We start from the raw sequence: 15,755 nt of genomic DNA on the forward strand, positions 1-15,755 counted from the left end.
CCGCTTCAGCGCGAGTTCTCGTGATGGTAGCTATACGCTCTCGCTCGCGTTGATCGCCAGTTATAACTATTCAAACGAGCTTTCGCTTTCTTTAAGCTCACCTGAAAAGTTAGTCATGAGTGCATAGCGCGTCCAGTTTCTGAGATCGTTCTGCGATTCTGGCGCCCATAAGCCTATAACCAGACGCGTCCGCATAGCAGCAACAGGATGATCGCTAATAGATTGTCTTGGCTCGGGTACGTTTTGCACGAGGCACCAGACGGTGCCCCCCCGTCTTCTAACGTCTTCCTTGCGTTTGCGTTCCCGTACGTTAAACTAAATATCTTGAAGGGGCGCGCGCGAAAACATCCCCCAGAGGTGCTTGCGTTTAACGTGGCGACAAACGCTATTCTGAAGCTCCAGACAAATATCGGTGATCTAGCTGTCTCACGAAAATACAAAACAATGTCTGCCAAGGCGAAACAGTGAGCCAAGTGGACGCACGCTGGATCGCATCTTGAAGGTTCAAACCGCCATTCTTCCCGAGGCGCAGCAACCGCAAGGTGCGTGGACGGTATATGCGAACAGAACGCGGTGAAAGGTCCTCTTCTCCTTTCTTTCCTCTTCTTCGTCCTTCATCTATATATCGCACATAATCAAATACAGGAGGTAGTCGTGATGAAACGACCGCTCATTATCGGCAGTCGGACGGATAACGGAAAACCCTCTCCGCAAATTCGAGCCTTGGAAAAAGATCATTTGCGTGCAGTACACTGCGAAAGTCTTAAGTGTATGCATAGCTACAGCTGCTAGTCGCTTCTGAGAAAGACTTCGCTTTTGCCAAGAAAGTGCGTGTACCAACTTTCTTGTTTATCTTTTTCTGTTTTTTTCACACCGACTTTAAAATTGTTGCAACGAAGGGTGTCTGTTTATAAATTAACGACGCAAAAAAAAATTACTAGCGGAGTGACATACGGCGCTTATCTTTCGTAACTTCATGAGCGTCCTTCATGAAGATGCTTATTCGCCAGCTGCCGCGCTGCACGTAATTATCGGGACAGATTGCGCGCCCTGAGCGGCTCGTGTATTCTCGTTGCGTCGTTACGTATGCGAGACGCGTATGGTCAGTCACACGCCCATCGCGAGTTCTGCTCCCGCTGAACACGATCTATACCGGCAACAATTGCGCTCTATGCGCCCAGCGCCTCCCTGTCTCGAAACGACAGTGCACGTAATAGCTCTTCCGTGGCATCTGTCGCAGTTTTATATCGCCTTACGCGACAATGGCCTCCGAGACCGCGCGCGAAGCAATCTCTGAGGCCATGACCCGTCATATTGCGCGACTCGACTTCCTGCCGCTGAGCGCGGTGGTTACCCATGGCTTCGATTTTCGACCGCCCACGAAAGCGCGAGCAAAAGAAGCCCATGCGAGTTCCTTCCGAAAAAAGCTTCTTAGCTGCAGAACAGTTCATCCAGGTCGGGAGTTCGGATCCGGCACCAGTACAGTCCCGGACAGTCGGGTCTGTCGAATGAGCTAACCGGGAAGCTACACCAGAGAGCAAGATTCCAGAGGAAGCTTTAGCTTGGTTGCTCCTATCTATATAATAGCATGCAAACGAAGAATTTGTTTTTCTCAGTAACCAGTGCACCAAATTTGACGTTTGTTGCATTTAACATAAAAACTGAAAATCTAGTGACTGTTCGTTTCGACTTCTTGATTTAGATCGTCAGATATTTTATTAACACTTGGGAAAAAATCGCACACATTTTCTCAAAACGAAACTATCAAGTTTAAAGCTCATTAACTCAGCAATTAAAAATTATCTGACAATTCTGTGAAATGCATCTGATAGTACATCTAAAGCGGACAAAATTGATGTTACACATAAATCTAAAAAAAATTTGTAAGATGGAAATAGTTTTTGCACAACCCTTGTACGCAGCGTAACAAATTCACGTAAGATATAAATTGACATATCAAATTTGCCCGCTTTCAATGATCTAGTAGATGCGTTCACAGAACGGCAATATCTGTTTTTGATGCAGAGCTATTAATTTGTAAACTTCGTGCTTCTTTGTTTTTCGAACCTTCGAATGTTTTGAAAATCTTTTTAACAGAATTCAGTACATGAATAGAAATTCCGCTTCTAACAGTCACTAGAATTTGACTTTCCCTCTCAAAGGCAAAACATTTAATTAAAATCGGTCCACGGGTTATATCAGAAAAACATTTTTTGCGTTTTACATGTATTTGAGCAGGCCGCGTCGGAGTTGGGCCCAAGCTAAAGCTTCCTCTTCACTGCACAATCAGATCGCGGGAAACGATTCGAACGAACTATTTGATGCTGTTTTCAAAGGCCGAATGTCTTGTCGTTTTACGAATGGCGTGGTCGACACACGGCGCGACAATGGGAAGGTCGTCCTCGCTCAAGGCCGAAATGCCACAGCTAGGAATTTGGTAGCGTAGAATTGCAGATGCCATTTGCCTCTGCTGAGTGAAAGCTAGAGAAACATATGACGCGTTTGAATATGTTGTAAAACGGGCTGTTAATCTGCGAATAGGAAGTGCGCGCTGCGATAAGCTTTGGGAAGCTCCACAGTGCGCGATTATTATCGCGAAAGGTGGACGTAACTAAAGTGAATGAAAATGGCGGGTGAAGGGCGATGGAGAGAATCTCGTAAGTGGGGGAGGGAAAATCTCCATTGAAACGACTTCCGTTATTTACACGCGTGCCCAGTTGTCTAAGATTAGCCATCTCGATGTAAGGATAGATATACGGCGTGAGAGTAGCTGCGAGCTGATTGTGTATACTGACACTTATGCCAGTTTTGGCTCGTGCATGGATGATAACTTCTCCAAGTCGCCACTGTGATTTCTACGTGACAGTTTCTGGAGTACTTAGACCTATCTCTCTCCCCCCCCCCGACCCCTCCCCTCTCTTAAAAGTGAAATAAAGTTCATTCATTCATTCATTCATCTTTTCATTTGCATAACCAGACAAACTGTCTTAATTTGGATAGATAGATAGATAGATAGATAGATAGATAGATAGATAGATAGACAGATAGATAGATAGATAGATAGATAGATAGATAGATAGATAGATAGATAGATAGATAGATAGATAGATAGATAGATAGATAGATAGATAGATAGATAGGCATGAACATTAGTTTTCATGGCGCGCCTGCGTGCCGCGCGCGGGAATTCCAGGACGGGCTCCCGCCAGGTACGTGTACTAAACCCGCAGGGGCGGCTGCTCCCTAAAAGGGGAAACGCGGCATACCGTAGAGTGCCGACGTCCCGCCCCCTTTTCGCTTCCCTACATCGGCGAAACGGCTCGCCACCTCAGCGACACGCGCGCATGCGGTTGCTTGTCGCTTCCCTCCCTCCTCCCCTTTCGCTCCACTTATTTTCGGCGGCGTGACGTCACCGCTTACGCTTCGTTTCGCCGTTCTTCCCTTTGAACGAGCCGAGCGAGAGCGACGGCGCGCCTGCAGGCTGCAAAACGATTCCAACTGACTCGCCCGAGGCGGCTCTCCTGCGAAACCCAAGTTGTACGTCTACGCTGCTGCTCACCGCAGATTGCGCGCAGCGTGAAGGTCGGTCGCCTCTGGAGAGAAAGGTTGTGTGCGCCGTTTCGGCCGTGCTTATTCAGGAACCTACCGAGGCAGTTTCGCACTATCGTACCGCTTCGGCAAACGGTGCTACGTTTACAACCGTTCTTGGACTGCGCGTGCAAAAAAAGAAAGACCGTGGTGTCAAACAAACAGTTGAAGCTGTCCTTGTGTGTACCCTGTGACAGTTTCGTACAATTAACTATAGAGGGAACTACGGCGCTGGTGGCTACGGCAGCTGCGAGCAGGGCGGTTCGGCCAGCACGGGAAGGATGGTTATAAGTGCATCGATTTGCCCAAGCTTCGTCTTTCTTGCTTTAAACGGCTTCGCGACTTTGCAATTTCATCATTTTTTTCGAGAAAGTACCGCCTTATATTATAAATACTTCCTCAGGCGTTATTGAGATTGTCCGGCGACCGGGATGCGAACACACGACCTCTAGCACACAAGCCCGATATTAACACCATAACGCCACGGACGCATGGACATGTTGCAGCGATTACGCGTGTCGGCAGAGTCGTATCGCATTCTCCGTTTAGCAATATAGATTGCTCTGCAATTTAGGTCTGTGAAAGTAGATAAAGCGTAGTAAATGGCGCCACAAGAACGCCGGAGTCCACAAGCACGAAAATCGCACAAATACACGTGCTAACCGTCATTCCCCATGGTGGCTGAACGACCGCAGCGCCAGAGTTGCCTCTTGTAATTATCGTACGAAACTCTATATGCTCTGCGGTTGTGCTGTTTGTTTCAAAACTCGATGCATCACTGACTTCGCATCGCTAGTCTTCGAGCGTCGTCTGCGTTCCCTTTCTTTTCTTCCTTACTGATGACATACGTATACGTACTCGTTGTTTATCTATTAGTCAACGAGGTGTAATGATTCCGTAACTGTCAAGTTGGGAACCTTACGATATGAAAGTTGGCTGTCCCGATCGGTTCGTGACAGCTGTAGCTTCGACAGCGTTGCACGCATTTATCGACGCAGCGTATGAGCGCTGTGGGGAAACGGGGAAGGGAGTTCGGGGACACGTGGGGGAAAGTGAAAGGGAGGGGGGGAGCGGGCAGATCGAATTTTTGCGTTCGCGCTGACGTATACGCATTCTCCCCGCATGCGCTCTTGTTCTTTTCTTCCTTTCTTTCGTTCTTAAAGCCAGAGGTCGGCGAGCGAGGGTTAGGGAGAGGGGGTGGGTAACATGATGTCATATGTAGCGGACCTTCCCCACACTCCCGGTTTTTCCCGGCTAGAGCCCTCTAATCGAGTTCTCTAGCGGTGCCTTATTTCTGTACTTTTCTCCCTTTTCTTTTATTCCCCCTCTTTTTTAAAGTTTAATTCGCTTGTTTGCTCGTCGAACTTGGCGGACATTCTCTCCGGGGACAGTAATACCGATGTGCAAAGGGGGATCCGGCCGTGATCTACGCGGACCGTTTCTTTGGACGTTGTGCCCTTTCTCTCGCCGGCTCGCACGTGCATAGCGATGCCCTCGTTGTCAGAGACGTGCCCATTTTTTTTTTCTTGAGCTGCTGCTGTTTCTGATTTTGGCCTTTGTGTAATAGAAATAGCAGACAGGTGTTATTTTTTCTTCTTTCTTTAAGTATTCGCCAGTCAATAGAGCCGGCAAAATCGTATCGACTTTTCGCCTCGACATTTTGGAATCGAATTTGCGCTCGTACGGGTTTGCGGAAAACGGAAGGGGCATATATTTTGCTTTGTTTGACGCTCCCTTTTCTCCCTCCACACGGTTTGGCTATACCATTCGGTATGCCTCGTTTCTCTTCTGTACTTCTTATCTATCTTTAACGTCATGTACGTGTATATATGGCGTGGTTCGCGTCTTTTTTCTTTCTTGGCGGGAGGGGGGGTTGTTTCCTCGAAACCCCTTTCGGGATGTCCGGGTACAGCTGCTATTTATTTCATTTTGTTCGCGTAGAAAAAAGGCTGCTTATTTCTTTTCCGCCTTGCATCCTTAAGTTGTGCGGGGATGTGTGCAACCACTCGCGTGGAATGACAGCGCGGAACCCTTCGGTACGGAATATTTAATTGATTTTTATTGGCACGATTTTGTCTCCCTTAGTACGGGGCCATCCGCTTTCCAAAACTGCCCGTCCTGCATATATAGCATAGTCGAGGTTATACCGTGGCGTCCCACGAGAAGTGCTCACTGCTGTGGCGTTCGACTCGTATCCGACGAGGAGCCGTTTCTAGTATAGTTTCATTCATTCATTCATTCATTCATTCATTCATTCATTCATTCATTCATTCAAAGCGGCGGCTGCACTGCGAAGGAGGCGCTATGCAAGATAACCTGTATATAGTCGATGCCAACCTAAGAAAGGAGCCTGCAGTACTGCTCTGCCGCCTCTTTCAGGGATGCGCGCTCATGTAATGAGAGGGTGATAAAAGGATAAAGCTGTTGCGGCTCTTTGCGAATGCCTCTGACGACTCGCCAGATTTTGCTCAGCGGTTGTCGTATGTCCAGTGTCCCACAAAAGTCCCTCCACCTTTTTCGGTTCAGTTTGGTGAGGTAACGTCGTATATGTCTTTGTGCCCGTCGACAACTTCTGAGGTTTTCGAGTTTCTTAGTACGTAGAGCCTTCCTTTCGGCACGCCTTCGAGTGGCACATAACCTTTCAAATTCCTCGTCGTTAGTTGGTACATTACAATGCTTAGTGGCAGAGCGGGTACTTTGTTTGAAGCAATGAGCAATTGTCGGTATTAATTTTGCATTCGTAGTCGAGGCTGTGATCCCTTTGTCTACGGCCGCTGTGTAAGCTTCCCAGTCTACCGACTTCAGTTTCAATTTTCTGGCCGACGTCCGAAACTGAAGGGCAGAGATTGGGATCGGGTAGTGATCACTACCTCAAGTCTCGAAATCTTTGCACCATCCGAACATAGGGGCCACTTGATACGAAAGTGACGTCAATGCAGCTAACAGTCTTCGGATTTTTCAGGTATGTTATGTTGCCATTTTACAAAACCCCACTCTTCAAACATGGCAAAAAAATATGCCTATCAAGAAAAATACCGCGTCTGGAATCTGTCGCTTCACCAAGGTAACTTCCTGCGTTACATTGACCCAGAAATGAGACCGAAAATTCCACGACCACTTCCTCGACACTTAGAGACATTGTACCATCGTCTTCGACTGAACGTGCCATACACGAACAATTATCTGTACCGCATAGGGCTTACCACTAACCCATACTGTGATAACTGTCGCAACTTAGAGACAATGGAGCACATATTACTAGACTGCCCCGCGTACCGCGACGAGAGACAATTTTTTGAGCAACAAATGGACATGATTTGCCACGAATCGTTAACGTTACCGAGCATCTTAGGTCCAATGCCCCGGCCCTTGAAAACAGCGACGGGTTTTGGATTTATTGTTCAAATACCTGTCAGAAATTGGTCTAATAGGAAAGCTTTAAAGATTGCACACTTCATATACAAAAGCTTAAATTTACCCGCCATGTTACCTGTAAATATTAGTATCAGGTCCACTCGGACATTTCATATTTACTTTTATCCTCTTTTTCTCCCACTCTCCTCTGGAATCATTTAATCCCATTCCCCATCCCTATACAGAGTAGCATGCCAGCGGTTATATACGCGCCGGCAAAATTATGTTTTTCTAATAAAGAGTCTCTCTCTCTCTCTCTCTCTCTCTCTCTCTCTCTCTCTCTCTCTCTCTCTCCAACCTGAGAATGCATTGGCAAATACACCGCACGGTCCAACTCGGTGAATTTGCAACGATGCGCCAACCAATTGCATTCGTTCATTTCCGTGACGTCACGGTGAAGTCGAACTTCTTTCAATGTCGGCGTATCTTGGTTAACTATATGTATACACGTTTTTGAGCGCGCTGAGGCAACAGGAGGCATATAACATGGAGTGCGGTTTCGTTGACGGAGCCCACCTTGTGAACTCTTTCATATACGTTTGCAGCGAGAACATGTAGCTCCGAGTTTCGGGTGGTCAAAAAAAAAATAATAATAAACAGGTGGTGTAAATCTTGTCCGTAGTCCTCCGCTGCGCCGTCAACCCTTTTTTGTTGGTTTTGGGACGCTAGTTTCACGCTGTTGCACAGGATAAAACGGATAACCTATAAGGCGTATAACTGCGTCGTTATCCCGTGTTGGTTCCGTTAATCGTGTGGAATCTGAACGGTGTGTCCACCCGTCTTAAATGGGTTACATGTTTCATGCAGTTGTTCCTACTGCGCATTGATGCGCGTTTTCGGGTGTTTTAAGCACGTGATCGACCGCGTACAGTTTTAAAACACGAAGCGGGAAGAACTGTCCAATCTGTTGTGTACGACTATACTCTTATACCGACAACGCATTCAACAAGCTTCCAACAGGCACCAACCGTATTCTGACTACAAAAACTACACAGGGGACCGTGGCGCTGCAGCCTTTCGGTTATAGCCATGGTAGATTTGTCCAGTCTTAATGCTTGTGGCTTAAGACATTCTTTTGGCGTTACTGCGTTTTGGTTTTCTAAATTTCTGAGCATTCGTATTTCTTTTCCCAAACGCACCCAAAGACAATCAGTTCCTGCGCACGCGCATAACATTTGCGAATCGTGGCATTTTACGAAGCAATATTTCGTTTAAAGATCATCGTTCTGCGATCTCACAAAGCTGTTTGAAGCTATAAGGAAGAAGTTTCGGCAAATTCGTGTATATTCTACCCATAATTCCCGCGCTGGCTGAACCAACGTTTGGCTTGCACTGTAGCACCTGCATTCCCAATAATAGTTTTTGCATGATTACTCTCTGTTGCTAAACATGGCCTATGAGACAGTGTGCGCGCAATCTCGGAGGCCGTATGCAGCCATCTTTCCGATTCGTCGTCCGACGCATCAGATGGTTTTCACGCGTATTTCCCGCTTAAAAGCGCACTTGTGAACAGTCGCTCTTCGAACTGATCGGCGTACCTGGATTGTCGCCGAAACTGTATGCTCGTGGTGCTTTACGGCGTACGTCACTTTGAAGCCGCCTGTACATGCGGCATGGTTTAGTGAAGATTCCAAATGGCTCGGTTGTGAATGCCCTCGAAGCAGCTTGTGAATGGTTTAAGCTGGCCTCCTGGCGTTTCCTCTTTTTTTTTCGTTTTTGACGTTTCTGTTTTTGTGGTTGCTGACGTGCGAGATGGCGCAACATTGCCCGTGACGTCATAAACTGCGCGGTGGGTCTCTGACGCTTTTAGAAGTGCTTGACCGCGCGGCCGTCTTTTTTTTTTGTGTGTGTGTGTGTGTGTGTGTGTGCTAGTCTGTGCCAAGAAGCACTGGAATGAACCTCCCGGACAGAACCCTGTCTGTAAACACCTGAACTGACCCTGTTTTTGAACTTTTCGGCAGTGCATTACTGCTTCAATGACACTAATTTCTTTTCCCTACGACTGGCATAGCGCTCATGTATGCGTGATGCGCCATCGTCTTAATGTACATAATTGCCGCGTGCGGCAACTTTGTGCGTATTCGTGGGCTTCTTTCACGCTCGGAAAAACACTTCTATGTAGCACGTGTTGAGCAACAGGAAGCTGTATCGGGAGTTTTTCTTTTTGCTCTACAATTTTATCCTTGACACTTTTCATTTAATTACATTTGAGAAGTTGATTGGTTAATTAAGTCTGATTATGTAATTGGGCGGAATGCATCTGAGTATCTCCAAGCCGCGGCAAACAATACTACCTTGGTTCTGTCCAGCTACGTGGCATTTGCATATTTTTAAACCTTGGTGCATGATAATATAGGGGCACCTTGTATATACATATAACGTCCCACGTGACTTCTTGCACCTATGGCTGACACGGATTCCAGCTTTGAGGTTACCATAGCGACAATTAAGTCATAACATTAAGCCATAAAACAACGTAAAAATGTGAAGTGCATAGGCGAACAGCCATAATGCTGGTAATGGTGGCGCCGCGTGGTTTTACTTCGATTACCGTTTCCATTTTTTTTTTTAATCATTTCTAGCCGCGTCATTGTCTACTATGCGTCTGGGGCCTCTACTTCATTTCTTTAGGACGTCACATTATACGTATACATTTATCTTTTTTAAAGTATTGCTTTTAGTCCTCGAAGAACTTTCGGTGCTTGTGAAGTCCACTTGGGACACATAAAACACTTACAGCAGCTTCTGGTTGTCTATAGATGCGGCTCTGAGGCCATAAGGCACTCTCTGTTCTTGAGGATAACATTAAAAACGAAAGGTGCTTGCAACGATGGATGGCTGCAGTTTTTACACGACTCGCCGGGCGAAAGAGCGTTCAAACTAGGTTGCCTGAAACTTGGGAAACATTGAGGGAAGGAGAAAAAAGGTACGAAACAAAATAAGAGAAACATACTGTAGTTAACGCTAGCAGACGATGTATCAAAATAAAGCAAAGCAAAAACAAAAGAAAGCATTGCGGTCCATGGCCCTTCGGGGAGCCGTCTGTTCTGGCCATTGTCGTCTGCTCGAGGTTTCGCGAACAGTTAAAACCAAGTCCACGCGCGAACTGAGCAGACGGGCCTGTCGTAATATATTGTGGTCGCTGTATGTTGTACTGGCCGTGCCCGCGCGGTATGTTCATGCAATCTTCCACGACGCGCGTACGTAAGCATACCATCGTTCGTGCATATTCTCGCATTCTATAGTTGCGGAATGCGGTTCTCATTGCGATTCATTGCCCCTAACAAGAGAATGACGAAACAAACGGGGCGGCAGCTATCGATATACATGGAGTGTTACAGTTTTCTACAGTGGGCTTGTGGGCGTCCAAGAAAAAAAAATGAAGAAACGTATGTCCTCAAACCCAAGACGTAGTTAAAGAAAAGAAAGTGGCCGAAACAAACTGGCAGAGTTTAACAAACGAGGAGTCAAGGAACGGTGGGCACGAGTCCATGGCCGTTGGGGGAGCCGTCGTCTGCTGGCACTTTCGCGAGCAGGCGAAACCGCGCGTAGGCACACGTGCGCCTTCTGCACACCCTCCCCTACTGTGCTGTTTAGAAACTTCGTTTTTTTTCTGTCTGTTGTTTCTTGCTTCAGCTGCAATTCAATTTGGGCCCTGGACGCGTGTGGCCTTAGGGGAACGCTGGGCGGTGGACGTAAAAACGCAAGAAAAAGAAGGGGGTGGGGGGGAAGAGGCCAGCTTCGACTGCAGCGCGAGATGGGAGTGAGAGAGGGAAGCAGAAATTATCGTCTGCTCTCGGGCGTTCTGTTTTGCTTTTCTCATTTCGGGCCCCCGTTTAACCTCGGGCCCTGGTGGCTGGCTGGCTGGCTGGCTGGGTTCAGTTTGTGACGCGCGTCGCGTGAGTTGGATGCCAGAGTCTGTAACGGTGCGTTGGCGTGGCGTGCTTTCATGAGTGACGCGATGCCGGCGTTGGACGATCTGACCCGTCCGCTGCTGCAGCGGACTTGGTCGGTTTATGACAACTTTTCTCCCCCGACGCCATCCGCTGGCTGTTATGACCCGTCATGGTGAGCCTTTTGCGGGCATCGTTCCGGCTGCTTCATGCAATGTTCGCGCATTGAGCACGTTGACGTTTGTAAGGATAACTTCTGTAGCACCGGTCGTTTGGAAGGGTGATTGCTACGTAAAGTATTGCGCGTCCTATAGCAAGAATGCAGAAGCTGCGGTACTGAGACCAACATCGTCTCCTAGATTAATGTGAGAGCGTGTACGCGCTGACCGTGTGCGTCGTATATGTTCACGGCACCTCCTGTCTGAAGCCTAAACTGTGTCATATATGCCTCCGAGATGCGTGACCACGAAAAATTTTACTTGTCTTAGTGAATCTTACTGCGCATTTACATTGTTATACGTTATCGTGACTGAAACCACTTGTAAGTCGCATGTCTAATTTCTGCAAAAGATAACACGCATATATGTTATCAGAAATAGCCGATGCAATAGCCATCACTCTCCGGTATCACGCTAGATGGCGCCACATCATACCGCTCCGCTGCAAACGCAGAGACTATCGATCAGTGCGCATACAGTGCGTGCGCTCTGCGAGTGTAAGTTTGTCGACGTGCACATGTATCAGTGATCGATGTGCATGATCGTATATGCGTCAGCGCTGGCACCCTGTACAAGAGAAACCTAAGGTTTTTTTCCTATGTCCTTTCAGTCGCAGCTTTATGGCAGGCGAAACGTTCTTCGCCTTTTCCTCCCATGCATGCACTTTGCGGGTGCCGATGTTTTGCCGAGTAGACTGAAAATTGTGCCACTCGGTGTGTGTCACGGGCACGTACGTGTCACTGGGCAGGTACATGAGGACGACCATGAGGCAAGATTTCAAGAAGTCGGCAGCCGAAGCCGAGGAGTGTGACGAAACAAGTGAACAAAATGAGTCCGCGGCGGGCTTTGGGCGAGGAGCGTTGAGCTGCATGGAAAGTAGTCGAGACGTTTCAGTAAACGTACCCGCCGTGGTTGCTCAGTGGCTATGGTGTTGGGCTGCTGAGCAGCCCAACACTCGCGGGATCGTCGCGGGGTCGAATCCCGGCCACGGCGGCCGCATTTCGATGGGGGCGAAATGCGAAAACACCCGTGTGCTTAGATTTAGGTGCACGTTAAAGAACCCCAGGTGGTCAAAATTTCCGAAGTCCTCCACTACGGCGTGCCTCATAATCAGAAAGTGGTTTCGGCACGTAAAACCCCAAGTATTATTATTATTATTATTAGTTTCAGTAAACGTGAAAGATGATTCGCATATCACTGATTCGCTCATGTGTGTTGGATCCGCCGTTTTGTTGTTCTGGCAGCTCTTTTTTTCTTTTTTCGCGAGTTGTTCTGGTAGTTCAGTACGCTTTGGTTGTCTCCATATATATATATATACACGTATCTCGTCGTGTCTCGAGATACCGATTTGATTTCGCGAACTGCGCATGGATAGTTCGCTTATCCTACGACTTTTTTTGTTTGTTTGTTTTAAGGGTTTTTCGTTTTGGCTCCGGCTCGCTCGGTGGTCTCGTGCTGCTACGTCGGGCCACGAAGCGAGTGCCCAAACGTCGCGATGTATTGCCCCTACGTGACCACCTTCTGAAATAATGACATCACGACAATCACCCTCCCAGTATACAAAACCGAAACTGTTTCCTAATAAAGAAGCCGTTATAGCAAATCATTTGGAGCATTCTTAGGTCTGCCAGTATTTTTGTTAGGCTTTCGTGACAGTAGTGAATGTCTCAAGAGCCTCATTTAACGCAATACAGCGAAACGATCAATAAATGTCTCGTCGCTACTCATTTCAAGGGAATTGGCTAGTTCGGGCTGTTATGTATTGTTTAGAACAATGATTCTCTTTTCTTTCTTCTTCTCATTTGTCATTATTTTTCATTTCGCGAAAAAATGGTATACTGCAGTCTAGAAAATGATGGCCGAAGCTCTATTCAGGAATATGGAAGTTCACAGGTTTGCATGTGTGAATCCCCGAGAGACGCCGATATTGAAAGTTGTTCGACTCCGTCGTGAGGTCCCGACGAAAGTGAGTGAACATAATTGGCTGGCCGGCGCTTGTGTAGAAATTATCCTAGTGTTGTATAGGCACGCGTATGTTTGCCACTGCATATACTTTGCCTCTTACCCACTATACCTTGTGTCTCACGTAACTTGTGTGTGTGTGTGTGTGTGTGTGTGTGTGTGTGTGTGTGTGTGTGTGTGTGTGTGTGTGTGTGTGTGTGTGTGTGTGTGTGTGTGTGTGTGTGTGTGTGTGTGTAATATGTGCACAAAGCGCGGTGTTGATAATACAGCGAACGTCACGTTGACTTGCCGGCGTGTGTGTTCGCAAGAAGCGCTGCGAGTTTATTATAACTTGCAGTGCCTGTGCATTTCCCAGTTGAATTGTTAATTAGCCCGTTTTATAATTACTTCGCTAGTTATTTCCCTGTTTTGTTAACTCGCACACGTACTAGATAGATAGATGGATAGATGGATAGATGGATAGATGGATAGATGGATAGATGGATAGATGGATGGATGGATGGATGGATGGATGGATGGATGGATAGATGGATGGATAGATGGATGGATAGATGGATGGATAGATGGATGGATAGATGGATGGATAGATGGATGGATAGATAGATGGATAGATGGATAGATGGATAGATGGATAGATAGATGGATAAAGATATAGATGGATATAGATATAGATGGATATAGATATAGATGGATATAGATATAGATGGATATAGATATAGATGGATATAGATGGATAGATAGCAGTTTTCACTGCACAGCGAGGACGACGAGCTGCCGAACTCTTGCACTCGTGCAAGGAAGGAGTCCTGCCCCGTTCCGGGAATGCGTTCGCGCACGTTTTTTACGACTGCGTTGCGCCAGCGAACGCGTGCATTTTCGGAAAAGAAGGCTGTCGGCCGGGCCTGGCAATCCAGCGTCACGCCAGGCAGTCGTTCGACTCACTGCCGCGCGCGCGCCCGCAAAGATATATAATACCGCGCGACGTCCACGTATTCCCCCTCGAGGCTGTCGCAGCCATGGCCAGCAATAAACGGACTCTCTCGCAGACAGCGCGTCTCTTTAGCGCGAAGAGCGCCTCGATAAAAACTGCCCGGGAGAGCGTTAATCTAGGTCCACCCGCGAGCCTTGTATACAGCTTAGGTAAGCGCTTTTTAAAGCAGGGTGTAAAGCGCGATAAGAACGAACCGCGAGTCGTAAAGTGGACATTGGACACAGAGCCGGGCCCAGGCAGGGGCTCTCCCTCCCTGTTAGTTGCAGGTGCGGAAAGCAACGTTTCGGCGGTGTCGAACGGGAGGACGATGAGAGAACAAGAAGTCTTTCAATTTTAAATCCTAATTAGCGAGACAAGGTACAGGACCTAGCAGAGATATCGTGTCTTGCATGCATGAATCGGTAAACGCATGCATATAGTGTTTTTTATGTACAACCCTACCCCCCCCTTTTTTTCTTCCTTTTTTGATATGCTAGAACGATATAGTTTGTTTGTTAAGCACAATTTTTGTTTGAATTATACGGGTTGCTCGCGTAACTTGTGCCAAAATTTAAACATATGCTAGTGCCACGTAGCTGAGGGACAGAACCAAGGTAAGCTTGTTTGCCGTCGCTTTGGAACAAGTCAGCCTATATTTTGCATTTCGCCTAATCACATTAGTGAATATAAATAATCATTCTGACTTGCTCCAAGCAACGGCTAACAATACCTTGGTTCCGTCCATCTACATGACAATTGCATGTTTTTAAGTTTTGACACCAGTTCCATGGGACACATAGCATATGGATACATTATGGGCCTCCACTATACTCTGTACTGGCCGAACGATCTTTTTGTACAAGTTCATGATGTGAATGAATGAATGAATGAAAGCCACAAGCACGAGGACTAGGCAAATTCACGTACCACACCGCCATTCCCGTGGTGGAGTTCCCTTCTAGAAATTTTCGCTAGGAAACCCTACGCCCGCAGCTGGGCCTCCCATAAAAGGGATTCGAACCCGGGCGCACCGAGGCGGGCGCCGAAGTAGCGCTTCCGGATTGCGGGCGCGCACGAGAGCAAGGAATAGCGCGACGCCGCCGCTGTGGTGACGCATTCTCGGTGGGAGCCAGCTCTGCAGGAGGAGCCGTTTTGGTCACCCGACGTGGTGGTCGTTCGGGGTGTGGGTGGAGGGGGCGGGGGAGGTGCGCTGTTCAACCTGCACGGCTTGTTGCTGGCGAGCTGCTCACGTGGCGCAATAGTTTTCTCTATTTCGTTTTCTCATTTTTTTTTTAAGCGCATGTCAGCTCCGTTAGCATGCGTCAGCGAAGGTAGCCAACAACGGCCGGGCCCTGTGTGTGTGTGTGTGTTCCGAGAAGTTTGTTGCGCACGCGCGCTGGTTCTGCGCGAGGCGTGTCCGCGCGTGGGTGTCGAACGCGGGATTTCGGGTCGCTTGCGTGGCTCGGAATCCTTCGCTCCGCGCTTTCTTTCGTGTTTTTTTTTTCTCTTGGGGCGATCGCGTCACCACCTCCTTAGGTTGTGTTAATTTGCTCTGGTCCCTTCTTGTCGTCGTGTTAACGTATTTCGTCGCTCGCTTCTGTTTAATACGAGGATGTCGTGCGCGCGCGCACACACGCACACACACACACGCACACGCACACACGCACACACACACACACACACACACACACACACACACACACACACACA

General features: G+C 47.7%; 1 protein-coding gene across 3 annotated transcripts in view; it reads left to right on the forward strand.

Annotated features, from left to right (window-relative positions):
- Positions 1 to 15,755, forward strand: part of ena (ENAH actin regulator enabled) — a 126,083-nt gene that overhangs the window by 55,593 nt on the left and 54,735 nt on the right. The window contains exon 1 of one of the 3 annotated variants that reach the window (XM_075698919.1): positions 10,882 to 11,070. The exons of the other annotated variants lie outside the window; for them this stretch is intronic. Coding sequence (XP_075555034.1) covers positions 10,952 to 11,070 — 119 coding nt within the window. The 5' untranslated portion in view covers positions 10,882 to 10,951. Of the gene's footprint in view, positions 1 to 10,881; positions 11,071 to 15,755 lie in introns of those variants that run through there. 3 annotated transcript variants of the gene reach the window in all.

The sequence above is a fragment of the Dermacentor variabilis genome, chromosome 7, assembly GCF_050947875.1.
Source record: "Dermacentor variabilis isolate Ectoservices chromosome 7, ASM5094787v1, whole genome shotgun sequence".
In the NCBI taxonomy this organism is placed as follows: domain Eukaryota; kingdom Metazoa; phylum Arthropoda; class Arachnida; order Ixodida; family Ixodidae; genus Dermacentor; species Dermacentor variabilis.